Source organism: Scophthalmus maximus, chromosome 4 (genome assembly GCF_022379125.1).
Source record: "Scophthalmus maximus strain ysfricsl-2021 chromosome 4, ASM2237912v1, whole genome shotgun sequence".
NCBI classification, from domain to species: domain Eukaryota; kingdom Metazoa; phylum Chordata; class Actinopteri; order Pleuronectiformes; family Scophthalmidae; genus Scophthalmus; species Scophthalmus maximus.
The window spans coordinates 8,306,083-8,334,064 of record NC_061518.1 but is presented as its reverse complement, the minus strand read 5'-3'; the positions used below and the strand labels follow the sequence as shown (position 1 = coordinate 8,334,064).

At 43.7% G+C, this 27,982-nt stretch overlaps 2 protein-coding genes across 5 annotated transcripts in view; one reads left to right on the top strand and one right to left on the bottom strand.

The window, feature by feature from the left end:
• fbn1 (fibrillin 1) overlaps nt 1-24,163 on the top strand; it is a 58,262-nt gene extending 34,099 nt beyond the window's left edge. For both annotated transcript variants that reach the window (XM_047331546.1, XM_035628278.2), the window contains 33 exons: nt 34-156; nt 353-478; nt 1,422-1,544; nt 1,810-1,932; nt 2,035-2,202; nt 3,643-3,711; nt 3,818-3,943; nt 5,119-5,241; nt 5,336-5,494; nt 5,587-5,658; nt 5,751-5,876; nt 6,003-6,125; nt 8,867-8,992; nt 9,124-9,240; nt 9,346-9,471; nt 9,562-9,681; nt 10,415-10,540; nt 13,583-13,735; nt 13,843-13,902; nt 14,005-14,124; nt 14,245-14,364; nt 14,450-14,572; nt 15,081-15,212; nt 15,447-15,572; nt 16,361-16,567; nt 17,193-17,318; nt 17,575-17,697; nt 18,456-18,572; nt 19,834-19,962; nt 20,057-20,176; nt 21,673-21,904; nt 21,982-22,165; nt 22,470-24,163. In XM_047331546.1, coding sequence (XP_047187502.1) covers nt 34-156; nt 353-478; nt 1,422-1,544; nt 1,810-1,932; nt 2,035-2,202; nt 3,643-3,711; nt 3,818-3,943; nt 5,119-5,241; nt 5,336-5,494; nt 5,587-5,658; nt 5,751-5,876; nt 6,003-6,125; nt 8,867-8,992; nt 9,124-9,240; nt 9,346-9,471; nt 9,562-9,681; nt 10,415-10,540; nt 13,583-13,735; nt 13,843-13,902; nt 14,005-14,124; nt 14,245-14,364; nt 14,450-14,572; nt 15,081-15,212; nt 15,447-15,572; nt 16,361-16,567; nt 17,193-17,318; nt 17,575-17,697; nt 18,456-18,572; nt 19,834-19,962; nt 20,057-20,176; nt 21,673-21,904; nt 21,982-22,165; nt 22,470-22,853 — 4,532 coding nt within the window. In that variant the 3' untranslated portion in view covers nt 22,854-24,163. The remainder of the gene's footprint in view (nt 1-33; nt 157-352; nt 479-1,421; nt 1,545-1,809; nt 1,933-2,034; nt 2,203-3,642; nt 3,712-3,817; nt 3,944-5,118; nt 5,242-5,335; nt 5,495-5,586; nt 5,659-5,750; nt 5,877-6,002; nt 6,126-8,866; nt 8,993-9,123; nt 9,241-9,345; nt 9,472-9,561; nt 9,682-10,414; nt 10,541-13,582; nt 13,736-13,842; nt 13,903-14,004; nt 14,125-14,244; nt 14,365-14,449; nt 14,573-15,080; nt 15,213-15,446; nt 15,573-16,360; nt 16,568-17,192; nt 17,319-17,574; nt 17,698-18,455; nt 18,573-19,833; nt 19,963-20,056; nt 20,177-21,672; nt 21,905-21,981; nt 22,166-22,469) is intronic.
• Nucleotides 24,164-24,487: 324 nt separating this feature from the next.
• Nucleotides 24,488-27,050, bottom strand: dut (deoxyuridine triphosphatase). 3 transcript variants are annotated; one of them, XM_035628376.2, is made up of 7 exons: nt 26,883-27,050; nt 26,060-26,219; nt 25,693-25,784; nt 25,484-25,528; nt 25,298-25,372; nt 24,754-24,824; nt 24,488-24,622 (listed from the first exon to the last, which is right to left on the bottom strand). In XM_035628376.2, the coding sequence occupies exons 1-7, from the start codon at nt 26,989-26,991 to the stop codon at nt 24,566-24,568; spliced, it is 609 nt and encodes a 202-aa protein (XP_035484269.1). In that variant the 5' UTR covers nt 26,992-27,050; the 3' UTR covers nt 24,488-24,565. The 3 variants fall into 3 exon arrangements, with proteins under 3 accessions (XP_035484269.1, XP_035484271.1, XP_035484270.1); XM_035628378.2 differs by lacking the exon at nt 26,883-27,050 and adding an exon at nt 26,728-26,876; XM_035628377.2 differs by lacking the exon at nt 26,883-27,050 and having other exon boundaries at nt 26,060-26,691.
• Between the last annotated feature and the right edge of the window lie 932 nt (nt 27,051-27,982).

Below are 27,982 nucleotides of genomic sequence, written 5' to 3'. Positions count from 1 at the left end.
TATGTTTTTTGGTTTGACTTTGTTATGTTTAAGACCTGGATGAGTGTTCCAATGGGACACACATGTGCAACAACAACGCTGACTGTCTCAACACCATGGGCTCATATCGCTGCGCGTGCAAAGATGGATTCTCTGGAGATGGATTTTACTGCTCAGGTCACACATTCCAAACCAATGTCAAATGCCACACTTTTGCTTAAAAAAAAAAATGAAAATGAAAATGCATGAATGCACTCTGTGTTCACGGACTGTGTGTGTGTGTGTGTGTGTGTGTGTGTGTGTGTGTGTGTGTGTACACGTGTGTGTGTGTGTGTGTGTGTGTGTGTGTGTGTGTGTGTGATTACCGATACAGATAGCGATGAGTGTGCAGACAACACCAACCTTTGTGAGAGTGGCCACTGTCTGAACATGCCAGGAGGCTTCCGGTGTGAATGCGACATGGGCTTCATCCCCACATCTGACGGCAAGGCCTGCGAGGGTAAGACAATGCAACACCGCCATTTCTGGCTATCAAGGCCCCAGACCTATGAATGTGTGTATTATGTTGATTGATTCAAAATCAGCCAGGTGTTGCTCTGGCTTATGTTTTTTTTTAAGCTTTGCAATTCTTTCTTTGAGTTTGTGAGAGTGAGAATCATCAGTGAGTTTTCCTGATGCAGAAGAAAAATGGACTTGAAGTGATGGTGGGTTAACAGAAGATATCGGCGCCCTACTCCCGTCCCCACTTCCTGGAAGTTATAATAACAAAAAAACATATCTGGAGTCTGAATAAAGAAGTACTACCACAGGCTTGATATTAATTTTCTTCAGCACCTTTAGGGCCATTTCTTTAAAAAAGAGAACATGCTATCAATTGCTTTCAAAAGGTTTAGATTCATTCATATAGAAAGAATAAGATATTGAGAAGACGTAACAATGCATGTAGACCTAAGTAACTGAAGTGGGATCTTGAATGAAAGGCCGAGCTCTGCTACTGTAGAGATGACATCTTTTATGAACACGTTTATGACGGACGAGCGCGATCCGTGCTCCCAGTGATAAGCCATCGCTGGATTCAATTGAATGAGCTGACTGACCTCATCGTGCTGATGTGTCAAACATCCTGAAATAACCTGTCCGGTCCTCCCTCTCTCGGCTCAGGCAGGGCTGGACAGTAATGACTTGTGTAGAGTCTAATGATGTGGAAGAGCACAATTTCATAACCTTGGCTGCTGCTCTGATTGTGTATGTGTGTGCGTGTGTGTGTCTGCCTGGAAATGTCTGGGCATTTTTTTTTGCCCCAGAACTGTCATTCTTTAGCAAAGGTGAGTGGCCTTCACTTCCTATTGCTGGCTGCCAATTTTCCACCATGATCCCATGATCCACTAATCCCTCACAGCTGGGCTTCCCTCTCTCTCTCCCCCCCCCTTCATCTTTTACAGACATAGACGAATGTACCTTTGCTGACATCTGTGTCAATGGACGCTGCCTGAATATGCCAGGACTGTTTAGATGCGAATGTAACCTTGGTTATGAACTGGACAGGAGTGGAGGCAACTGCACAGGTGAGACGAGTCAACACGCCGGTCCGGCTGCCTGCCCCGATGATGCTCTCTTCATGCCCCAGTAGACTGAGTACATTTGACAGAACATAAAAGGAGTGGAGCAACAAATCTCTCACTACCCCTGAGATACAGGGGAAAGGTCACTGCTCCTCTCCTCCTTGTTCTGGCGAACAGTGAGCTACTAACAAAAAAGGAAAAACTCTGCTGAAATTGGAAAATTGAAATAAAACATTTTGTTGACTGCTACCTCGTCCCAATTTCTCAGATGTCAATGAATGTGCAGACCCAACCATCTGTATCAATGGAATGTGCGTCAACATCCCTGGAAGTTACCACTGTAACTGCCCAGCAGACTTTGAACTCAACCCCACGCGGGTGGGCTGTGTAGGTGAGACTCAACGCGCTCTCACGACCCATTTTTGCCGTGTCAACTTCACAATGGCCAGACACACATCTATACCTGTTTGTTTGTGAATGTGTACGTGAACAGACACTCGCTCCGGAAGCTGCTACCTCGATGTCCGTTCCCGAGGAGATGCGTCAGAGAGCTTGGACTGCTCCAATGAGATCGGAGTTGGTGTTTCGAAGGCATCCTGCTGCTGCTCCCTTGGCCAGGGCTGGGGAAATCCCTGTGAATCGTGCCCCTACGTCAACTCGAGTGAGTCATCCCATCGTCACTCGGACTCTGTGTACACTATGCATGTTTATTTTCGTGTTTCAGCTCAACAGCGGTGTTTGTGACCTCCAGCCAGAGATGTACAGCCAAATTGAAGGCCTTGAGGTAACACAACGCACCTCCTGGCTGGCAGCCACGGGGAAGTTCCACAGCTGACGATTGTTGTGAATGTATGGCCTACCAGCCTCAACACACAGTGAATTTAGAACTGTATTTACTGTATATGCAAAGTTTCCTTTTTTCTATGTTTTCCAATCCTTCCATTAGTACGGTGGCCTTGAAGTGCAAATCACGATGACAAATACGAAAACACAACAACAAATTTAAAACGCGCAACAGCAAGTCAGATATCGCACAACGACGAAACACAACTGCTGTTGTGATTTGCATTTCAGGTCCACTGTTAGTTAGCAAACCAAACCTTATAAGACCTTTAAATGCAACAGAGAACAAGGGAATGAGCAATAACATGAATCTAATACAAACACGAGAAACAGCAACATTCATGAAGTTATTTCCACCAATACAAACTACAGAACTCTTGATACTGTACGTTGATCTGTCAAGCTTCGTTGAATTCGCACAATAAAGTCAGCTTGCAGATAATGGAACCGATACAAATGTCTAATGAATAATACGATGACGGAATGACTGCCTCTTTCTGTCCATGCAGCTGAATTGTCCTCAACACAGTCCTCAATAACTGGATAAGTAAAGACGTACTAGTCGATTAGTGGAGTCAAAGACTTAAAGTGGTTGAAAGTAATTTAAGGGCTTTGATTAAAAACTCTGTCAAATCTAACAACTAGTTGTTTTATACCACAGGGCCGAGTCAATCCGTCAGTCAGTCATTTGGCACCTGTTGCCCTTAAGTCCCTCGAAGGGGGGTTTCCGGTTTCCTCTTTAAGAAGCCACAAGGAATTTTTCATAACCTAAACACCACAACGTGCATCAGGCCCGATAAGGGGTGCGAGTTAGCTGCCTTCTCATGATACATGTGCTCTCTGCTGTTGGAATGCGATGGAAATGTGTTTGTTCTAATTGTTGTCGCTGGTGAAGATGAGACAGCTTTGTTCAACTTTCTCGGAAATTGCCAACAGATGGTTCAAAACATTACAGCGAATGACTCAGCTCAAGGAAATGCTTGCTTCTGAGGAGCTGCAGCCATGTCCGGTCCACCGCGCTCTGTGGATGACTCTGAGATCTGAGATGCCTCAACAGAAAAAAGCAGAACACAGAGAGCAACAGGAAATAAGTCAATGGCCGGAAAACGCCTTTTTTCAGGCACCTGACCAATTCACTGTCTCGCCATTGGCCACTCGTTACTGTCAGAATCTGGGGGGAAACAACACTGAATGGGGTTTGTGTGCTGTGTCACTGTTGCTGGTTAATGTTTCTCTGTTGCGGTGTTCTTTGTTACAGCTGAGTACAAGACTCTGTGTCCCGGAGGAGAAGGCTTCAGACCGAACCCAATCACCGTCATCTTGGAAGGTCAGACAACAACAAGCTATCGGCTGTTTGTGTGAGGTTGCTGCCGTCCACGCTTCCAGGCGCCCAAGGCAATGCCACTGAGTGTTTCCCCGTCTGTCTCCCGCAGACATCAACGAGTGCCAAGAGCTACCCGGCTTGTGCCAGGGAGGACAGTGCATCAACACCTTCGGCAGCTTCCAGTGTGAATGTCCGAAAGGCTACGCCCTCAACACAGAAACCAGAGTCTGCGAAGGTATTAGAAACTCACAAACACATGAACACACAGGTGACCTATCCCTCTCCAGTTCTTGCCCTGGGATGTTCCAGCGGGAAGGAAATTCAGTCCAGCCGTCGGAGCCCTTCTTTCAGCCAGGACACATGCAGAGAGAGAGCGAGAGAGAGAGGGAGAGAGAAAGGAAAAAGCTCCGAGACAAAGAAATACTCGACCCCTTTGTCCCACTGACAACTCTGCAGTTCATTCTTCTCAATATGTGTCTGCTCTACTCTACGTCTGTTGCTAACCCAGCGAAGCTCAGTGACGGTGGTGATGAGCGCCCTAACTGTGACCAGAGGAGCGAGGCTCTGATGTGGTCGGCCCGCTCCTCGGGGAAGTACACTGAGTCCCCTGTCGACAGGGCCGAGATGACAGAGGGAGGAAAAGACGGAGGATGGGTGGGGCGGGGGATAAATGAGACGGGTGTTTAGAAGAGAGAAACGCTAACAGAGAGGAGTGGAGGGGGCCAAGGGTTAGACAATGACATGTGGCTGCCGGCATTTTGATGAACATGTGTTTGTTGGCCAGCAGAACAAAAGCCGGGAGTCTGCTCTGTCAAGACCGGCACTGCGCATCCACTAAGTCTCCAGTAAATCAGCAGTTCAGTTGTCAGGTCAGGAGGGACAAACGCTGTGTCTGCTATGCGGTGGTAAAACGTTTTAAGTATAGAAATAAGAAAAGCTATTACAAAAATTTTAAATTAAAGCTAATCCGACCCCTTGTCTGGCTGAAGTTGTCATTTTTGATCTGGGATGTGCAGCATGTTCACAAAAGATGCCGACGAAATTGTGGGTTGATGTGCACTTACCTAAGGACACAATGTCTAGAAGTGTCCCCAAAGGAAAAAGAGTGCAGCAAATGTTAAATTTGTGACTCTGGCGAAAGCTGTAAGTTCCTACGAGGTTTAATGGCTAAATCGATTCATCGTACCATCAAGACATACAGATATTTCTCTAGGTCGTCAATGTAAGAACTATTCTTCATGATAATATTCCATATTCAGCTCATTCCTCCTTCCTGTAGACCTCAGGTACTCCTTCACGTTTTTAAATACAGGAAGCAAATGGTTGCACCTCAACTAAAGGAATGTGAATCAGAAACTTTATTTATTTAAAAAAAAAAAGATAATCATTTATTTCTGTCTCTGTGTGCAGATGTCAATGAGTGTGAACGCCCAGGTGTCTGTGGCCCAGGCCAGTGCTACAACACCATCGGGAACTACACCTGTATCTGTCCTGTGGACTATATGCAGGTCAATGGTGGAAACAACTGCATGGGTAAGTCCGCTTGCTGCGCTCTCGGGGCTGTAACAAATGGCAAAATGTCATGTGCTGTCGTGACCCACTCTCTGTTTCTGATAAACGCACACAGACATGAGGAAGAGCTACTGCTACAGAAACTTCTACTCCGACAACGGGACATGTGACGGAGAGCTGACCTTCAACATGACCAAAAAGATGTGCTGCTGCTCCTATAACATAGGCCGGGCATGGAATAAACCGTGTGAGCGGTGTCCTGTGCCCAGCACTGGTGAGCGCTCAGACACAATTATACCAGAACACACGTGTGGAAAGCATACAAAGCTAGAATTTCATAAACTCGTGTCTTATGTCTCCACTCAGATGAGTTTGCGATCCTGTGTGGCAGTGAAAGACCCGGATATTACATTGACATTACCACTGGACGGGTGATTGGTGAGATTTAACCATCCAGTAAGGTTTATTTGCTAAAAAGAAAAGTTTGTTTTGTTCTCATCCTTTCCTCCCGTCTCTTACTCGTGTGCTAGATATTGATGAGTGCAGGGAAATCCCAGGAGTATGTGAGAATGGCGTCTGCATCAACATGATCGGCAGCTTTAGGTGTGAGTGCCCCATTGGGTTCGTCTACAGCGACAAGCTGCTGATTTGTGAAGGTAAGACTTTTACCCAATCGAAGGCGATGACAAAACATAATGTGTTGTATCAGATCTGTCTTTTTTTTTTTAATTTTATCTTTACACGCTGTGAAAGTCTTTGAACACATCTGTGTCTGTTGTTAGATATTGATGAGTGTCAGAATGGACCCGTGTGCCAGCAGAATGCAGCCTGTCTGAACATGCCAGGAAGCTACCGCTGCGAGTGCAAACCTGGATATCGGTTCACTCCCACTGGACAATGTCTGGGTAAGGCTGTGGTGGTGATCGGCTGAGGCCTGGAATTTAGAGAGGTAAAAGGTGTCGACAGCTCTCATGTCATCCAATTTAGAGGGGATTACGCAGAATTGGGGGAAACGTGGAGGAGAATTAGAGAAAGATAAGCAGCCAGAAAAAATGACCGTCTCCCGCATGAGGACGATGCTGACCTCTCTGGGTCTTTCTTCGGCCTGCTGTGTTTGCCTCATTAACCTTGCTATATGTACGTATTGGCTATCGCTACATGGTCAACGTTTGCATTTTCACCTGCAATGTAACTTACAGGTTTAGAATAACAAAAATGGGAGTTCAGCAGCGAACTTAATTCCTTTATTCAGCAAGAGCTATCACCAATGGTAGAAAGCTTCGCTAGTGTTGATAAGGGCGGCAGACTGGATGCTTAACAACTCTTGAGGTACAAAGGAGTATTACAAGACAGTTATCTTAGGGCATGTTTCATATAGAACAGTTCCTGACCGTGCACTAGCTCGTATCCCACTATGAGCAAGCACTGGAAAATAGTGCTGAGGAAAACCTTCCTTTTTACAAAGCCTGAAATACTAAAAGAATAAGGCATTTAATAAGGCACCTGGCAACTGTTAAGGCATAGGCTACAGATAAGTCTTAAGTTTTGGATTTTAAGGCTTCAACATTATCAGACTGTCTAATACCTTTGGGGCGCCCCTGAGTAAGAGGCACTGCAACCTGCAGACTTACAGTATTTTCTAACAGATAGGGAGCCCACAGAAAGGAAAAAGCCAAAGGAAAGCAAAAAAATGTACTAATGTGGTCATTTTCTGGATTTAGTTAAGATTCTCAGCGCAGTATTCTGAACCATTTGAAGACTTTTAGCAAAAGCATGTGGCAGGCCAGAAAAACAAAAGTTACATAGTTAAGTCCCGAAGCAAAGGTATGAATTCATATTTTATTATTTTAGTTCCATATGGGTGATAAAAGTTAATCTTGGTGATATCTTAGATATTCACATCAAAAGAGAGGTAAGGATCTACTGTGACACAGAGTACTTGGCTGTCAGACTATGAGAAATCACAGAGTTGTCAAGGGTTACTCTTGCATGATCAAGACACGGTGACACAATGGTTTTCTATGTCGGGCCGGGACAATGACCAACGTTCTGACATCAAGCTTTTCACAACAGACAAACGGACCCCTAATTTCATAAAATTAGAGGAGTGGTCAGCATTTATCTGTGTAGCAGTTAAAATTAATTCCACAACTGTGAATAATTTGGCCAAGATGTGTAATATAAAAAGAGAAAAAAGCAGAGGACCAAGAACAAAGCCCTGGGGTACTCCCTAATTCATATCAGAATAAGCTGAAATTAGGCGAGGGCCAGGCCAGAGATACCCGAATTTGGAATGACACGCTCTGAAGGCAGCCTGAAAAGGTTGAAAACAGATATTGTTGGACAAGCTGAACGAAAGCTGCTGAGACATGTCTTTTCTCCAGTATTTTTGAAAAGATAGTCATTTAGAGACGCTGATTGGTCTGGTTTCACAAGTATAGGTTTAATAAAATCATTTTGAAGCTTGTGGGGGCACAAAACTGTACATACTGTAAAAGTCGTTGACGTGATGTCAAAGCTGTTATTTCTTCACATTCTGTTGAGAATTCTAATATAATTTTTGAATGTTTTAAAACAAAAAACTCTTACACCCGTGAGCTATTGTAAGCTCATATTCTTGACATTAATATTCCAAAGGTAAAGCCAAGGAGGCAGCACAGTGAGAGTTGGGCTGAGGGGGAATTCTTCATGGTGGGCTTGTTATTAAGGAAGAGAAAATGTGAAGCATGTGTTGAGCTGTTGAACATGTGCTGCAGTATATCTGAAACATGTCGCTGTCATTCTGGAGAAGCCTCACCAATAATTAAATGATAAATCAACATCCTGTTTTGCCTTCTGCTTCACGGTCAGTCTCCAGTGAGATAAAAAATTATACTGGAGCTGGAGCTGGAATGATTAACCATTTTATGAAGAAAAGAAAAAAAGCATTGCTGCAATCATAATTTATGGATTGTTGGACATTTGACATATTTTACTGTAATTAAATTACAATGTTAGTGGTAGTTATTGTGTCATCATGCAACAGAGACAGTCTCCAACCCTATTAGTGACTTTTTTGTGGCTTGCAACTAATATTTCAAAACTAAAGTCATTATCGTCATATTAATTCAATGATTTAGAATTACTTTAAGTGAGTTATTTCACAAAAATGCCAAGAATTAGATAGATTGTTTGGATCACTCTGATCTGCAGGTTTGCCTTGTAGTTGGTTTTGGACACAACCGACTTCAAGTCAATTTAGCTTGACAACGTACTCATCTGATTGAATCATTTATGCTAAGAAATTGATTTTGACATTGGCCCAAAGACGGATGACTTCCTAGAATCAGGGTGTTTTTCCAGTCAAAGGAGAGAACTGTCAGTCATCAAGTCTGCATCTGTCTTAAAAAAATATTATTCTTTTGATTATTTCTTCATAGAACTGGAGAGAAATGGGTTTGATTTTTTGATAAAATATAGAAATGGGATTTTCATTTTGCGGGGCTTAAATTATTAATTTACAATATACCAATGGAAGAGATGAAACATCACAGACTTTTACTTCAGTCCACGCCAGGTGAAACTGCCTCATGCCAGTGAAGTGGCTGAAACACTGTTTTAACTGTTACTCCTACCGTTATTTCACCACGTTTTCCTCTTTGTTCAGACCGAAATGAATGCGTTGAGAACCCTGGGATATGCAATCCTGGTCAGTGCATTGACACGCTGGGTAGCTATCGCTGCATCTGCCCCAATGGCTACAAAACAACGCGGGACCAGTCAATGTGTGTTGGTAAGCTCCGTCGGTTCCTGTCAGTCTCCTCTTGTTTCTGGCATCTGGCCTTTTCCGCTGTACTCCACTTAGTGAACGAAGCGATGGCTGCTCACAGTAGGTAAAACTGTGACGATGTTCTCTGGCTTCAGACGTGGACGAGTGCGAGAGACAACCCTGTGGCAACGGGACGTGTAAGAACACAGTGGGCTCCTACAACTGTCTCTGCTACCCCGGCTTTATGAACTCACACAACAGTGACTGCATAGGTACGTGCCTCAGTGGATGTGACGCAAAAGAGGAAAAACACGAGCGCTGCAGTCTTTGTGTGTCATATTGTGGTGATGACGTGTCTGCGGCTGTGTGTTGATCAGACACGGACGAGTGTTCAACGCAGAGGGGCCTGTGTCGAAACGGGCAGTGTGTGAACACTGTGGGCGCCTTCCTCTGTGTGTGCCACGATGGCTATGAGCTCACTTTAGATGGCAGACTGTGTGCAGGTAAGGAGGTGACACTTTGAATTTTTCGAATGAATATAATATGTATATTTTACGGTGCGTCCCTTGTGTATTCCTTTTTTCCCCCCTCAGATATCAATGAATGTGCAGTGAATCCAGGCACATGTGGTGCAGGAACGTGTCTGAATCTGGATGGCTCTTACAGGTGTATCTGCCCGCCTGGCTACTTTCTCCATGAGGAAACCTGTGAAGGTACAGCGGCCTGAAGCCAGCCCTTTCTGCGATTCTTGAAAAAATGACAAACAAAAAAAACAGTCCTTTTCAGAGTAATGAAATACAGTGTCTGCACGCATGAGTGAATCTTACCTCGAGCACTGCAGAGAACACCTGCTCATATGTCACACACATGCACAAATCAGAGCTCAGACTCGCTTTGCCGAGGAGCGCAAGAAGAGAATAAACTGTTTCTTCGCCTCCTCCTTCTTTTCAATCGCCCCGCTCCAGCAGAACAACCCCTCTTATCCCTTTTACACGTGGGAGTAGGTTCAAGCCAGAGCACTTGGGTTGTTTATACAGTGGGGGTGATGAAGAGATATTCGGCAGACTTCAACACATTCCTTCTTGGTGCTCTGTTCCTGGAAGCCGAGAGCAACAGCATTCAATTCTCAGCATCAGTAATAGCGGCAGCTGGTCATTGTGATGAGCGAAAACATGACATGGAGGCCGATCCAGATAATACGCCTTCATCCAACCACCCATTAGTGAGATTACGCTCTGTTTTATCACATTTGGATAGGCCGAGAAGTAGTGGTGTGACCTCATCCGTGCAGCCACGACAGTAGTTCAAGGAAAAAATAATATGCGAAAGAATCACTGCTGGATGGAAATTCCAATTATACAAAATAAGAGTGGTTTAAAAATCGATTTTGTCTGTAAATTCTTCTCTTAGATGAGGTGGTTGATGCCATTTCTCTTTGTGTGTCAGATATTGACGAGTGCTCCCAGGCGCCTGAGATGTGTATGTTTGGAACCTGCTCAAACACTGAAGGAAGCTTCACCTGCTTGTGTCCCGAAGGCTTCCAGATCTCTGAATCCGGACGCAGATGTTTGGGTAATTGCATGTGCGCGCGCGTGTGTGAGAGAGAGCGATGGAGTGAGATTATAAAGCCATCCTATGCATCAAGTTTAAAGTACAGTGTTTAAAGTGTAAATTCTTGTGTATCTGTATAGACTGTCTGTGAGTGCTGGTGGAGACTAAGCAGCAGTCGGTGGTGTTAGACTTTATCTGCTCCTTCATGATAGCACTCTGCGCTCAGGCTGGTTCGGCTGCTGCTGCCTCAACAAGGCCAAGGGTGGCTCTGAACAAATCACTTTTCCATTTCCTGACTGTGTGTGTGTGTGTTTATACATGTGCATGTTTCTGTCTTGGGTGGGTACACGCTGAGTCCTCCGTTAGGGTGTTCCCCCTCAAAACGCTGAAGTGATGACATCATCGGTTCAGCGAGGCAGCCGGCAGTTTGTATTTCACTTTCCTCCCCAGTGTCAGCGGGGCTCGACTGAGGGCTGGGGGATAAACAGGAGGAGCTGGGTGGAGGGAGTGAGCAACATTGGCATCGGAAAGAGATCAAGTTTTTTTGACAAGGATTAATCCTGTCGCAATGAGAAAAGGCGTGTTTTTCTTAAAAAGGTTATAGCTGTAGAAAATCGTAATGGCAACAGTGATGACAATCATTGGTCCGTCATTGTGTACATTCATAATATACACTATGAATATTTCTGATTAAATCAGTCACACTAACACATGTGCAGGTGTGCCTGCTGAGAACTGTATAACTCTCCTTACCTTCTGAGGATGGTAAAAATCTTTATGGACGTTTTAACGGGTCACAGACGCAGGTGGGATTGCTCCCGGTGCTGCTGACGGTCAGTCCGACTGTGAGAGATGGTAAATGTGTCTGTGAGAGAGAGAGAGATAGAGCGACAGCAGGGCCAAGAGTGCTGCACACAGCTCTACAATGAAACTACGGCGGAAAAAAACAAGAAAATTAATATCATTATGAAATTGTGGTAGGACAAATATAGTTTATATTGTATATAATCTATATAGCCTATGTACAACATGTGTGTATGAGTGCGTGTGAGTATTAATGTGTTATGTTAATGTTAATTTGTCCCACAGTTATGTAACACCACTGTATTTATACAGTGTGCTGTATGCCATCAGGCAACACACAAAAAATTATTATCAAATGATTCTCAAGTTGAGATATAGTTACGAAAGTTTCTCCTTTTGGGCCGAGGAGAACTCAGTCCAACAGGACTGATGAATAAAGGACACCGTTGCTTTGTACGAAAACAAATTGGCCAAAGTCACATTTGGCCATGGTAACGGTCTTTAAATGACAGTGACACAGATGAAATCACAAAAATAAGACATAAAGGGCCAGTGTGTGCAGAGGACATAGACGACATTGATGGAGTAGATAGAAGGGGGAAAAATGGGGAGAGATAATGATATGCAATCAGTGCCCAGCTAGAATCATATTTGGCATATTGTCATAACAATACATACTGTATGTGTTTCCGCCATTTGGCTGCCAGGATTCATAGTTTGAAAATGTGTTTTCGATTATAAAGCACATTTCTATTGTCTACAGTCCTTTTGTTGACCAAGCATTAATTTATCTCTAATAATATCTCTTCATCTTTTAAATTATTTTTTGACTTTTATGTAATTTCTCCTGCATTATATTATCCTGCCACTGATTTAAAAAAAAAATTATATAGCATTGGTATTTTCTGTCACCATACAAGGAAATCACAATATTTGAACATTTGTATCATAAATATCCTTTCCAAACTACAACACAAGAGTGACATGTGCACGTGCAGATGCACATGTGCATGCGCTCACACACACACACACACAAACACACACATGCATACCAGCTGTGCACGAGGCACCGTAAATCTCTTTTTGCGGAAAGACTGACAAATCAGTTTCATGGAGGAAAGTAACAAGACACTTTTTGACATTCTCCTCCGCACCAGGTGCTCATGCATGTGACCGTTGCCTCTGAGCCAGGTGTGCGTGCACATGTGTGTGTGATCTATGGTGGTCAGAGAGCGCATATTTGAGTTCAGTGAAGGCCGGTGCGAGCGGGAGAGCGCGACCATGTGCGTCTTATTCCAAGTGAGTGCCTGCCTGGGCCTAGAAGCAGGGTGACAGAGAGTGAGACTGGGAGGCGACGGTCAGCCAGCCTCCGTCCTCAATACTAATACTTCACCAGTTTAGTTTAGAAGTAAAAAAAACTCAAATATGTCTTATTGTTGTAGTTTTGGTCATTTTATAGTACCAACAGGAAAGCATAACACCATAGTCACTTAGTAAAATTGGGGACATGAGCTGTATAGCGAAGTCCGATTTGACCACAGAAACACAAAAACAGTTTCTTCAATAACTCATACGGTGTAATCTGGTTTGCCTGAAGCCAAAGTTTGATTTTGAATTACTTCACAGGGAATTGAATAACCTGGTTACAATAACCTAATATAAAGATACATTTAGATACTGTATATGAATATTTAATATATTATTCATATTTAATAAAATATGCTCAGTATTTCAGACTTTTAGTTTCCGAGCTAGAAATTTATTAAGATTTTGTTGTCAGATTTAACTTACATTGAATATATTTTTGCCTGAACCAAGACGATAAATACCTGATTTAAGAAGATTATCAAGACACTTGACGCGTTCACATGATTTATAGGGTATTAGCGAAATGTGAATATGTGTTGTTTTAAACAGATTGAAGATAGATGATTTTGTTAACTATTAACTATAACTTTCCTTTTCTTTTTTTTAACCTTTGGACAGTTACCAGGCTGTTAAGATTTGAAGCTCCATATGTAATGGACAAGACATGATACTGGCATCAATTTTCTCATTTAACTTTCAAAATGAGGGAACTTTCTAAATTTCCACCTATCCCTTTAAGAGCAAGTACAAGTGACGGAGTCAACAACATTGATTTGGCGGGCATTGCTCCTTACATCTATCACTCTCCCTCTCCCCTCTTCCTCATTGCCTCGCTGCCATTTTTCATCAGTTTTGTCCTCTGGGTGTGTGTTTGTGTATGTTAACCTTTAGATATCCGTGTGAACTACTGCTATACCAAGTTTGACAACGGGCGCTGCCTGGCTCCAAAGCCTCAGAACACTTCCAAGGGAGAGTGCTGCTGCACCGGCATGCCAGGTCAAGGCTGGGGAGACCCCTGTGAAATCTGCCCCAGCAAGGGAGAAGGTACGGACTCGTGCCATCGCATAGACACGCACACAACACACACATATGCAAGGAAACACTTACATTATTGAATGGTCTGTGTGACTCCTCGCATCTCTTGGTTGCAGAGGGCTTCGTCCTTCTCTGTCCCAATGAGGGATATCAACAGGGGCCAGACCACCCGAAAGGTACGTGTGTCATTAGCACTGAACCTTCACTGCCCTGCTTCTCCGTTATCGTTTTGCAATGTAATTTGCTGGTTGTTGACGTGTTTTTTGTTATAATTGCAGATATTGATGAATGCATCAATGACCCTTGTATCAATGGTCAGTGCATCAACACTGACGGCTCCTTCCGCTGTGAATGTCCCATGGGATACCGTCTGGACATTAGTGGGGTCAGATGTGAAGGTTTGTTTGCTCACCGTCTCATTGTCTTCAGTCCTCCTCCCTTTATCACTGTCTCCCTCGCTGATTCATTCACCTGGTAGGTGTTAATCGAACACTAACGTGTAACTTTCTTCAATGCAGACACTAATGAGTGTGAAATTGGCAATCCTTGCGGCAATGGCACATGCACGAATGTCATCGGCGGGTTTGAGTGTGCGTGTGATGATGGCTTTGAGCCTGGGCCAATGATGACCTGTGAAGGTATGTGATATTATGAATGCAAGCTCACTTGCATCATGCTGTCTTTGTAGTCCTGCAGTATGTGACATGTTGCCTTCTGTTGCAGACATCAATGAGTGTTCCCAGAATCCTCTACTGTGCGCCTTCCGCTGTGTTAACGTGGTGGGCTCGTACGAGTGCAAATGTCCCACAGGCTACGTTCTGCGCGAGGACAAGAGGATGTGCAAAGGTGCTACAACTTCGTGACTCACTCATACACTCAGCTGTCTCAGTCATGGTCAATTTCCTGGAAAGTTTTGGTTGAAAATAAGTTCCTCGTACAGACACGCTGGCCCCATCTACAAAGTTACATAACGCACTTATCTCCCTAAGATCCTCAAGGGTCCTCTGTCTCGGACGAACATAAAACACAATTACTAACACAGCAACTATTTACACCTCCGCACTCCCAGATAGCTCGGGCACCATAGCAACGGATGTATTTGGAGGGAAGCTCTCGAGACAGGAGGAACATGTCAGTGTCTATAGCGTCACTGTTTACATTAGCGCTGCAGACAGACCACCAACTCTCACACTACATGCCTGCGTACACTCAGTGTTGGACTGGCTGGTTAGATTAAACTGTGGAGTGCGGCTGTTACATCACAGGTGTAACTGTTGCACATGCATGCATACGTGTATATATCTTAACACTCGTGCGTCCTCTTACTCTTTGCGTGCTGTTTTTTTTCTTCCAGATCAGAACGAGTGCGAAGATGGTATAGATGACTGTGCCAGCAGAGGCATGACCTGCAAGAACCTGATTGGTACATACATGTGCATCTGTTCCCCTGGATACACACGCCAGCCCAGCGGAGAGGGTTGTATGGGTAAGATTACCGTAGTGTCTGTAGGAAATTGTAAACCAACCAAGTTTACGGTGTAAAATCTAGGCTTCACTTAGCCTAAAATATATAATACAATGTACACAGCGAAGTGTGTATCCTGGATTGTCTTGGATACTAGTGAAATAAGTCTTTGTCATGCAATGGACTCATCAAGTACTGTGTACAAAATATTTCCATTTTATCTTTACACTGCGCGTGTGTGTGTGTGTCTATTAGATCTGAATGAGTGTACAGCCAAACCAGGTACCTGTAAGAACGGCCGTTGTGAGAACACGGTCGGAAGCTACCGCTGCAGGTGTGATCAAGGTTTTGTCGCCAACCCCACACAGACTGAATGTATTGGTACGTACCATATACTGTATATCTTGGTCTTGCTCTTCACTGTATGATTTTTAGATTTGAGTTAATTGTCAGTTTTTATCTGTTTTGTCCAGTTGGTCCAAAAGGGGCTTCTCGTACCACGTTGTAGGAAATGATATAACACAGAGATAAACTGTCCTCACATCTCTTGACTGATATTGGGTGGGATGACAGTTCAGAAGTCCAGAAGAAATGTTTATAAATTACAAACAAATTTGATTAAACTATTTACAGCCACTGTATATGGGACTTCTTCCTTCTCATTCAATCACTCATATTAGTTAGCAGTTTGAAAATTAATAGTTTGGAGTTTAACATAACCAGGAACATTTACCAAGACGATTAAAAGCAAATCACAGGTCTTGCGGCCGATTCTTATTTGAACAATATTGTTTTATGCAATTGAATTTAGCTAACTGGGTGAAGAAGTCATTTTCAACCTCAGTGGGAATTTAACCATTTCAAGAATAAAAACCATGTGGCTGTTACTGTCAAGATAGGAGCAAGGAAATCCTCTCAAAGGCGTCCTCCCTATGTTAAATGTACTGGATAGACAGTGATGTGCTGCACTCTGTGAGAAAAGCACCAGGGACGCTTTGTCAGCTCTGTGGTTCTACAGCTATCTTGCTCCTCACAGACAATACTGATAGAACAGTGTGGGTTATCTATTTATGTCTGGTTCTCTGAGGACAGGTCCTGTCTGGGTGGTTTGGTCTGCTTTCCATGAGCTTTTCCTTCCCCCCCCACCCCCATCTCTCCCACCCCTCCAGATAACCGTGAAGGCTTCTGCTTCACTGAAGTTCTGACCACCCTGTGCCAGATGACTTCTAGTAACAGGAACATGGTGACCAAGTCAGAGTGCTGCTGTGATGGAGGCCGAGGTTGGGGCACCAATTGTGAGCTCTGCCCCCTGCCTGGGACCACCCAGTACAAGAAGATGTGTCCTCTGGGGCCTGGGTACACCACTGATGGCAGAGGTATCTCACCGTTGGACAGACTTGAGTTTGGATGAATCACTATGAAAAATCCACAATGAACAGCAACTTTTCTGTAATTTTTTTCATTGACACAGGATTGGTTTTTAAAAACGATGTATTAGATCAGAAATTGTTACAATGGCCACAGTAGTGGCATTGTTACATGGTTAAACCTTAAGCCATAAGTGACACCATGTTTAACCTTTAAATGTCCTCCAACCTGGCAGACAGACACTGGTTTTTATTAATGTCAGTTACTTGAAGTAAAATATGGTAGAGAGTTTAAAGTGTTTAAGGTGATGGATAATGTCAACAAGTCGTGGGTCTGTGCAAGTTAATGTTGTATTTTTATCAAAATGTTAGGAACTATCCAGAAGAACTTCTGCCTGAAAACTAGCACAATTGTTATGCTTCATAAATTTGTCAGCAGTAATTATACAGGAAACAACTTTATGTTGTTGGGGGGGGGGTACTAGCTGTGGTGGGCATTAAAATAAGAAATTAGTGCAATAGTAGTATTGTTTTTTTGTTTTTATACTTGATACAATACTGATGCACAGAACAAAATTCCCCTGAGGTTGTGTGGGAAATCTAGCTGGAGCTAACTTTTCTCTATTCTGCCCAGATATTGATGAGTGTCGTGTCATGGGGAACTTGTGCAAGAACGGACAGTGCATCAACACTTTGGGCTCCTATAACTGCATCTGCAAACCTGGCTACACCAATGATATCAGCAGCACGCAGTGTGTGGGTAAGGCAGTAATTTCACCTTCAGAACTTCCACTTTATGGACCCTTTTCCTACCATGCCGGCCTCCAATTCTCATTCCTGCTGTCTAGTAAAGAGCTGAAACTACGTGGGTGGACTGCCCACACACTCCTCTGAAAAAAATGCAGCCCGAGTCTGTCCGTCTCATCATCTCCCCTTATGGAATTTCGGGCTACACTCACTCTCTCTTTCTCTCTGTCCCTCACTCGTTCTGTCTCACCCCATCCCCTGCTCCCTAGATGTGGATGAGTGCATACAGGCACCAAAGCCTTGTAACTTCATCTGCAAGAACACGGAGGGAGGCTACCTCTGTTCCTGCCCGCGCGGATACATCCTACAGGAAGATGGGAAGAGCTGCAAAGGTGACACAACGAAAAACACTACCTCTGACTAGACTGATCAAGTGTGATCAATCAATTTTGTAGAAGGAGTTTGTTAAAGTCTGACCCCTGGCAAAAAGCAGGCCAAAGTTGCCCATTGTATTCAAAATGGTGGACTTCCTGTTGGGCTTCGACTATGGCTGCGAATACCTTTTGTAGGCTTTGGCCAGTTACATGAACCAACCAAATTTTTATACATTTTTAACAATAAAAATAATAACTCCTTGCCCAACAACGGGGTCCTCGCACCAGTCAGTGCTCGGCCATAAATATTGGCTACTGAGATCATTTGAGTTCAGTGACGCGCTTGACTTGATTTCCAAGTCCGGGCCACTGCAGTGCTGAGAGGGCCGGGACCTTCGCGAGGGTTCTGCTCACTGTCCCGAGACGCTCCATTTGAACCGGTGTGTGCACGTGCACACGTTTGTTCATAAACGTGCACACTACAGAGCGCGGGGCCTGTGACCCAGTGCGTCCGCCTGTGTCGGTGTTTATCAGGCTTGTTTGTAAGTCTCAAGTTTGGTTTTTCATCTTTATTTACCATCGCTGTAGTCCCCCCCCCCTCCTCCACAGTGCCCCTCCGTGTTTCCGATGTGTCTAGTTCATTCGCAGTTCATTTGTAGGTCAGTGGCTGTAGACGGACTGGAATTTGACTCTGTGTTGACTCTGACTCTACTGTGCAGTTTTCTTTTAAATTCTTTTAAATGTATTTGTGTCACACAACGTCTACTCCTTTTCAGATCTGGATGAGTGTTCGACCAAACAGCACAACTGTCAGTTCTTATGTGTCAACACCATTGGCGGGTTCACGTGCAAATGTCCTCCTGGCTTCACCCAACATCATTCTGCCTGCATTGGTAAATATACACATGCAGATTATATATACCGCACGCCCAAATATTTTGTCATTATAAATGTTATTTATACAATTATTCATAAACCTAAAAGGGATATGCTACATGCTACAATGCACACACAACTTCTCTTTCCACAATGAAGTTTCTTATCGTATCTTCCAGTCGAGCTCATAAAAGACCCCTGAAGAATCCTCTTGTCTAACATTTACTAAGTCCCATTCAGAGTTAATGGACTCCGGGTGATATCACACTGATCTGATTAGGCCGGACGGGTTTATAGTCATGGTAGCTTAGCAATGCTTTGTTATGGAACATTGCAGTGGATCGCCGTGACTACAAGCTTTTTTTTCCCCCGCACCATAAAGCAGGTCTCATGATCTCAAATCAAGTCAGTGGCAGGGAACCCTTAGATTTGACTATAGGAAAGGCCAGTGACATACAGAAGGTGTCAATGTTTTTTCTGCAGTAAGGAGATTGGAGAAACATGGATGTGACATAAAACACAATGTACCTCAGTAACTGCAGCCCAAAAATATTGTTATTGAACTGAGCACTTTTCCAGACCTCATTCCTTCCAGTACATCTGCTCTTTCGAGCGGCTGCTGTAAGGAAAGAAAATGTGTCCTCATCCAGTATGATTATATTTTAAGTTTCTGTTTTTCTGTCACACTGACTAGTAATGATTCTTTTCTTTAAAGCATTGCTATTTCGAAAATCCATGTTTGGATTGCCGAGTAGTGTTTAGGGAAAGTAGGTACCCACAGCCTACATCCCACATAGAGGTCTGAAACTGGGAAACACATTAAAATCCAGGATCACGCATCCAACAACTGACATTTAAGAGATCACGTCTTTTTCCGCTTTGATCGGAGTCGCGAAGGAGCTTAAACTTCATGTTCAGATTTGCATAGATTCCAATCACAACAGTGAAACATGTAACTCAAGGTCCACTTATTACATCCAGGCTAAGCAAACAAGTGGATTTTGAGTTTGGATTATTTTGTCAGACAATTATTCCCAAGTTCAAGAAGGATTTTTTTAAAACTCAAATGTTTATGATCACCTCTTCTGGTTGAATCAGTAGGTGAGACATTTTATTCTTAAACACCTGCGGACTGTGAGATTATTTATACCAACGGTGCATAGTGATCAAACCTATTATTTTTTTTTAGACCAGCGTCGACACAGCACGAATTAGAAAATGACTCATATCATGTTTCCGGTTTTACCCTTGTCTGAACCTTTCCTCCTCTCTGTGTAGACAACAATGAATGTTCAAGTGACCCTGGCTTGTGCGGCTCCAATGGGGTCTGCCAGAACACTCCGGGGAGCTTCAACTGCGATTGCCAGCGCGGATTCTCATTAGATCCCAACGGACAAAGCTGTGAAGGTCTGAAAACAACCGGTACCAACAAAATCAGAGGATTAGTGACAGAAAACAGGCTCTTAAAGTCAGTCTGTTGTTGTGTGTCTGTCTCTGTCAGATATGGACGAGTGTGACGGGAACCACAGGTGTCAGCATGGCTGTCAGAACTTGGTGGGTGGATACAGGTGCAGCTGTCCACAAGGCTACCTGCAGCACTACCAGTGGAACCAGTGTGTGGGTGAGTTATACGACTGAACCACTACAAAAGAGTCTTCCCTTTTTGGGGCATCCTGGTGACGCTGTTTCCAAACTATGTATAATTCAGCCTTGATGTTCTGGGCTAAAGTCTGACTTGGAACCTTTTTTAAAACAAACTTCTCCGTCCTTCAGACCTGCCGCTCTTAAAATATAAATATGTCCAACATGCCTTCCCATTTCTCTGGAATTTCCACACTTCCCTTGCTGTGCTAAAGTCGTGGAAATGTTATGCTTAAACTAAATGCTCATCACAGATCTGTGTAACTTTGCCTCAATCCATTTCCTATTCTGTAACAAATCAATGTTGGTAACAGATATTTCAAAACGGAAATTGAGCCGTTTCATAATTTTTTTTCCCCAAAATTGAATTTGCCTTGTTGTCCTATTACAGATTTTCATATTATGAGTCTAACGTGAGCAAAAAAATCCAGTTTTCATTAGTACAAAATGCTTGATAGAACTTTTGGCACCTATTCCATTTCCCTCTATTGTAGCGATCCAAACACAGAAGGGAAACAACGGGGAGTGAAGGGATCGTCAACAGGGGAGAGAGGTGCAAGCTGTAAACAGCTGTTCCCACTCACCTCCCCCTGCTGAGTTTGAGTGATTATTGCGAATGCTCTAAATATTAAATAAAAAGAAATAAGGCTTTGTGACGACATCTTAGTTTTGTTTCATTTTAACAGCCAGCTCCTATTGGTGTTGTCCAATGTGCTCCAGGAGTTTTTGATGCGTCCTCTCCTGGGAACTCTGAGCCGCTCCGTGTCCGGGACGTTCCCGTTCACAAACAAAGCTCTGACCATAGCCTATGTTCTGTTCTATGTTCTGGCTTTCAAGTTGGATAGAATATATAGTATAGCATGTGTATGTATTTATAGACTGAAGTGTCATTGGGGAAGCTGTCATTAATAATGTTGAAGGATTAGAGTTAATATTAACCCTCCACAGGGGGTTCGAATTAAGAAAAATTAAACTTGCAAATGAAAAATCTTGATTTTTTTCTCGGCCTTTTGGCATAAATTCAATTTTGTGTGGAAAAATGCTTTGATATCAACTTTGAACTAAACTATTTGAATTAATTCAATTTAATTCTTAATTTTCAGATTTTAGTTTCAGAACTGAAACTTGATTTAGGTAGAAGTGCACAGATTTAAAAAGTATTGGGGGTGACAAGAGAGACCCGGGGGGGGTGGGCGGCTTAAAAAATGTTTCTAACTGTAAAAGGACAACGTGACATATGAACTTATGGATAAAAACCAAGTGAAAAGAGGAGGGTGGTGCAACATGACACTGTAATCTCGGACAAAGTAAATGCCTCTCCATACGCCCCAAAATAACAAGCTTTTGTTTATCAAGACGCTCTATATTTAGTTTGAATTGACGACATTCATGGCAGACTTTATCAGTATTTCTTGTGTCCTTTCGCTGTGACTGACCTCTTGCTTGTTTACTTCCCGTCACTTTCCTGTGACCCAGATGAGAACGAGTGTATGAACAGCCAGATCTGCGGGGGAGCGTCGTGTCACAACACCCTGGGGAGCTTCCGCTGCCTCTGCCCTACCGGCTTCAACTACGAGCAGACCAACGGAGGCTGCTCGGACATCAACGAGTGCTCCACCACCCAGAACCCCTGCAAGTTTGGCTGCTCCAACACGGACGGGGGCTACCTCTGCGGATGTCCAAACGGGTACTTCCGAGCAGGACAAGGGTACGTCAGTGACTGACTAAGTGTGAAAGCTCGGTGCAGATGGTTCTAGTCGACTGATGTCTTTGTCTTTGGTTCAGGCACTGTGTCACTGGTCTGGGCTTCACCAGTGGCAGCCCCAGTGGTGGACAGGGGGGTGAGGAAGATGATAATTCTCTGTCTCCTGAGGCCTGCTATGAATGTAAGATCAATGGCTATCCCAAGAAGGGACGCAAACGTCGCAGCACCAACTCAACACAAGAGGATCCTGTGGAGGACGTGCAGGTAATCTGTCTGTCTGTCGCTGATGACACCTCGGTGGTATTTTTGGCTTGACCACAACAGTGATGTCAGCCATAGAAAGTAGTATATGTATATCATACTACTTTTAGGTGAACTCCTGGCAATGTGGGACAGGCCTTCTTACATCAGGGGACGGTGATGTCGGGAATTACAACAACTGTTTGAATGTACCCTCATTAAACCGCGTCCGTTTGTCTCTTGATTAATGGCAGAAACATTCTGTTGGTCCAATATGTCCTCTTCAGTTAATACAATTTGACTGTTTCTTTTATTTATATATCTGTAGCTCACTGAGGATATGGTAAGTTTGGCCAGCGTAGACATCGATGACACCCTGCAGCTCCACCTGAACATCAGCGACCTTAGTAACCGTGACCACATCCTGGAGTTCACCCCGGCCTTGTCCACACTCAGCGACCACGTGCGCTACAGCATCGACTATGGAAACGAGGACGGCTACTTCAAGATCAACCAGAGGGAGGGTGTCAGCTTCCTTCATCTAACCAAGAAGAAGGCCCTCCCCCCAGGGGCGTACTCCCTTCAGATCAGCAGTATGCCCCTCTACAAGAAGAAGGATCTGGCTGAGCTGGAGGACCAATACGATAAAGACTACCTCACAGGACAGCTGGGAGACGTACTGAAGATGAGGGTGCAGATCATCCTCCATTAACCGCCACGAGACTGAGACAGGCAGATGTTGCCGGCAGCTGCTAATCCAGTGTCAGGCTCACACTCCCCCAAAAAAAAGGCCAAACATGTCTGACTCTGGGTCAGTGGTTAGGGGCAACTTCTACCTGCTCCGAAGGGGAAAGGGCTCGCCACCAAAGAGACAAGAAGGGGGTGGGGTGGGGGTTGGGGTACTGCGTCATTTGATTACCAAAGATGATTCTACATATCATACATACATAAATCTGTGGAAAATACCAGCTGAATGAGGCAATATGGAATATTTCAATCAAATGAAGAACATATTGCCCTGACACACATCAGCTATGTGTAAAGCACTATTGAGAGTGTGAATGGTTTTTGATTGTATGGTTTAACGTTCTATAATGATATGTTGAATCAGGTGCCATTTGAAGGGCATGTGGACTGCAGAAAGCTTTAATGGCTGAGTTTGTTTTTGTTTTTTTTAGAACTCAGCTCAGGTGGAAGAAAAAGGGTGAGTCCCAATAGTCTGAAATAAATTCATTTCCTCCCCTCAGGTGAATAACTGAACAAACGTGGATACATGGAAGTTAGCACACTTTGCCTTCCCCGTATATTAATTTCATGGAGTGAAGACCAAAAAAAATGTTAAAAATTGAGAATGGTTAGGAGAGGAAAGGAACCCATGATGGACTGTTGAGATTTCCCCATGTCTGAGCTTGAATGACTTCTACTGCATATTTAAACTATGCTTTTCCATCTTTTCTACCGACTAGAATAATTCATATTTACTGGTGCTAGCAACAAATCCACATAAGACTTCTGAACGCACTGTACGTATTATACAAAACTCAGTAGTAAACAAGATACAATCCCATCGGCCATTCTGAAAAGTTTCATGTCTTTGCAACCGTAACAGCTAGCTTCATAGCCTGTCTGCTCTCCTCTATACTACATGTAAATTGTGTTTATACTGTAATAATCAACTGCCACTTTTAATCTATGAAGCATTTGTAAACTAGAGGAAGCCCCTGGAATAGAGGGGTTTGTAATGGTGCTTATAATGACCAACTACTTCCTTTGTAAACTGTGTAAACATACACACACCTGCACAGACACACAGACACACACACACACGACACACATTGATGATGCCAAACCTGGGCCTTCATGATTATGCACTGAGGTCTTCGTGGCCACACAATTCTCTCACAAGTACAATCAGTGCTGCATTGCCATGGACCAGCCTGACACCAGTCTGTGTTCTCTGTTCACATCAGTGAGGGTTTAGTTGTAAATTCACAATAAAAACATATTTTTGGTGTACATGTATTTACCGCTGTGCTTTCACCTTTTATCTGGATCGAATTACTGTGGCAACAAGTTCAACAGGCAGCCGCTGGCTCCACATCAGTCATCCTTCTTCGGTCTTTTGTAGCCCCCATAAAGTGCAACCTGAACTCTGAATGTTTTAGCTAAGGAGACTTGGTTGTGGAGCCAAGCCAAGAATGTGAAAAGCATGGGCAATTCTTGTCCTGCAGTGCCCCCGTGTGGAGACTTTGAAGACTTTAGATGTGTGACGGTTGAAACAAAAAATTTAGACAATGTTCAAACATGCCGGCTTCGCTCCCAGTAAAACCACCAGACTGAGCAAAGTAGAAAAAAAAACAGAAATTTATTAGCACAAAATCTTTATATTTTCAACATATACATGTGCATGTGAGGTTGGTGGATTTAGTTACGCCCAGTTGATCCGAATCCTCCGGCCCCACGCTCCGTCTCATCCAGAGTCTGTGAGACAACATGACATACAATAATGACTCTGATGTCACAAAACTGGCTGCAGTGAAGACACATTCACTGGACTTTTGACGGCGTCCCCCTACGTTTTGGGACAGGAGAAATGTATCTTCATTTCTTACCTCTTGTTCCTCTAGATCTGGGTAGCAGATCCTCTCACACACCAGCTGAGCAACCCGGTCGCCTTTTTTCACTGGGGGACAAAGAGGAGACATGAAATAATATTAGTAAAGGAGACGTCTGATGTGATGTGACATCCACCTCATCATCCATATTTGAAATGATGATGAGGTGCGAAGTCCACACACTTGCTGTTATTACATTTAGTCAGTAGTGCTCTAAATTGAGAGGATAATTTGCACCTCAGGCAGTTTTAGTGCATGTGTGTTATTCTGCATTCATTTTTACTGACGTTTTGCCACAAACACAAGAGGCATGAGGCAAATTTAAACTTCCAACATGTTATGCAAATTCACATATCCACCATTGGTGAAGTGAATGCGACTAAACTAGGGGCGAAAATTCTAAACCTCATATGGTCATGCTCCAACGGAAAACCACCAAAACAAACAAGCTCTTCAGTAATGATCTCAACCTACTAATACATTTAGTCCTCCTACATTCGATGTACAGGTAATTATAAATTTAACAGATGCCACGACTCACCGTCAAACGTGTCCTTGCTGAAGTTGAAGAGCACAACTCCCACGTTTCCTCGATAGTCTTCATCCACGACTCCAGCTGAGGAGAACACACAGAGACATTACAAGAAGCTCAGAATGACCGACACCACAAGGGTTGAATCCTTACACATTCACGAGGATTCTCATCTTAGAGAAAGTGTCAACTCACCGCCGACATCAATGAAGTGCTTCGCTGCCAGTCCAGATCTCGGTGCTGACAAGTGAAAATAGGCAAGACACGGTTATGGCTCATTGTCGTGCCACTGATTATCCACCGACAGATAATTCTAAACTGAACTCACAAGCAGTGTGCAGAAGCAACAGGACTAACCAGTACTGCCAGAGCTGCAGGGTTGCATCAGCATGTAAAACACTCACCCACTCTCCCATAGCAGCCGTGTGGAACTGCGATCTGGATGTCAGTCTTCACGATGGCCTTGTCCATGGGACCAATGGAGTAATCATATGCACTGTAAATTCACAGAATTGGGGTTTTGCTGGTTTACACAGGGGTACATTATTACGACAGATGCTTTTGCGCTGGGCAAAAACCCGGAGTAAGTAGATTTGAGCTGTGTCAGAACACATGGCAAATCTTTAGCAAAAAAATGGGAGTTCGATTTACAGGCGGATTTAACAAACACCCATATGTTGAGTAATTAAAAGACATCATGCTTGCAGTATTAAAACGTACTACGTTATTCACATCGTTCCATATGTAAGTACACGTTCGACAATGACCAACCTGTAGAGGTCATATCCTGCAGCTTTGGTCGAGCCTCTGGTTGGGGTCCTGGCATGTTCCGAAAGTTTGGCAAACCGGAGGACGGCTCTCTGGTCTGCAGGCCTTGTGTCGGTCCTCGTCCTCTTCGATGGAGAAACTGCAGGAGCGTCTGTTGTATCTTCTAGGACGGGCATGTTGTCGGAGACCTCACAGTTAGACGACGCACGAGGTCAATTAAACTGAGCAAAGACCAACTATTCGCTAACAAGGAGACAAAACGAGAGTTGACTGATGTAATGCAATTTTTTTTTTTAAAAAAGCCTCTGAGGTTCTGCTCCAGTTTCTTGGCGCTTTTTTGAATGAGCCGATTTCCCGGGCTGGAGGTTGCGCCAAATAAGCTCCTCCTCTGCGCTACGTAATCTTAAAGAGATCGTTTGTTCAAACAACCCCAAAAGGTAAAGCTCACAGAAGTTATCACGTAACAGTTATTTAACGCCTCGGTAGAATGTTTTATTCATTTAATTAACAGACAAATCGGAAAAGAAAGCTAGTATGGTCCGTATCCATAGCAACCCCTCTGTCATCACCACGCTCGTGAGCAAGATATGGCGAGCGGTGCAGATGAACTAGTAAGTATGTCACAAGATGATTCCACATTTTTCAACATTGTCCAGTGTCATTTAACTTACGCATCGCACCGGAGAGTAACTGACGCAGAGAGCAACATCACTAAGATCAAAGCGGTCAGTGAGCGTTACGAAATGCTAGGCTAGCGACGCTAACGGTCAACAAGCGGCTGACATGTCGTCCGCGGCGGCTTCGTCCATCCCAGTGTGTCGCTTGCCTTTGTTTGGACTGAGCGTCTGCACGTGAAATTGCCGCGGAGCAGCGTCAAGGATCGAAGAGCGTCGTAGCAGCTGCAGCTCAAGTAGCCTTAGCAACGGTCGCATCATACCGTTCGCCGGGGTCGTGCTACATGCTAACACCTGGGACGACGTCACGTCCGGTCAGCTGATGTCTGCCAGCGGCTCTGCAGCGGCCCCTTGCAGACAGATGCACTCTGGGAAATGTATTTTTGTTGTGTGTATTGCCGCTGAAAAACGTTTGTTGTGATCAGTATTTTACTGCAACATGAACATAGGGCAGAGCTGGACTGGTAATCTGACCCATTCTCTCGGGGGGCCGACGCTCTTTGGGCCGATACAACCAAACTTAATAATGAAATGTAAATAATTAAATAAACAACTAAAGTAACGAAAAAGTAGCGCAAATTCACTAAAAGTAACAAAAATTAGCAAAAGTAACGAAAGTTACTAAAACTAACTAAAGTAACTAAAAGTAGCGCTTTTTGGTCCCAGTCCAGCCCTGACATAGGGGATGATTGAGACTGAACCAAAACAGTGAAAGTAAAACCAAACGTGTGAAAGATGATAAAAAAAAATGTTCCATAGAGCTGAGAGCCGCAGCAAAGTTGGGAAATAATTATCAGTGGGTTTGATATTATCAGCAATTTACTTAATTCATTTGATCCATGGTTAATATGAAAAATATAGATATTATTACAGTACATCGTAGCAAAGGACAACAGGAAAGCCTATATTTAAACTGTTCCAATTAGATTAGATTAGATAGATTCAACTTTATTGTCATTGTGCAGAGTACAAGTATAATATAATGCCCACCAGTTAAAAGACTATATATAATGATAATACTCGAGATGTTCATTGCTCATTTTGTTGACTCATGATATGTATGTAATAATTCATGTAGCATATACTAAGAGGAGACAGATATGTCAGTGCAATGTGCAAAGTTAAAAGAAATAGAAATACAGTTTAGGTCAAGGGATAAATGAGATGAATGGCCACGGCACCAAACAGTACTTTTCACCAAATCACTGGAATGTTTCTTAATGTTTCCCATCTTAAGGTTAAACTGAACCTC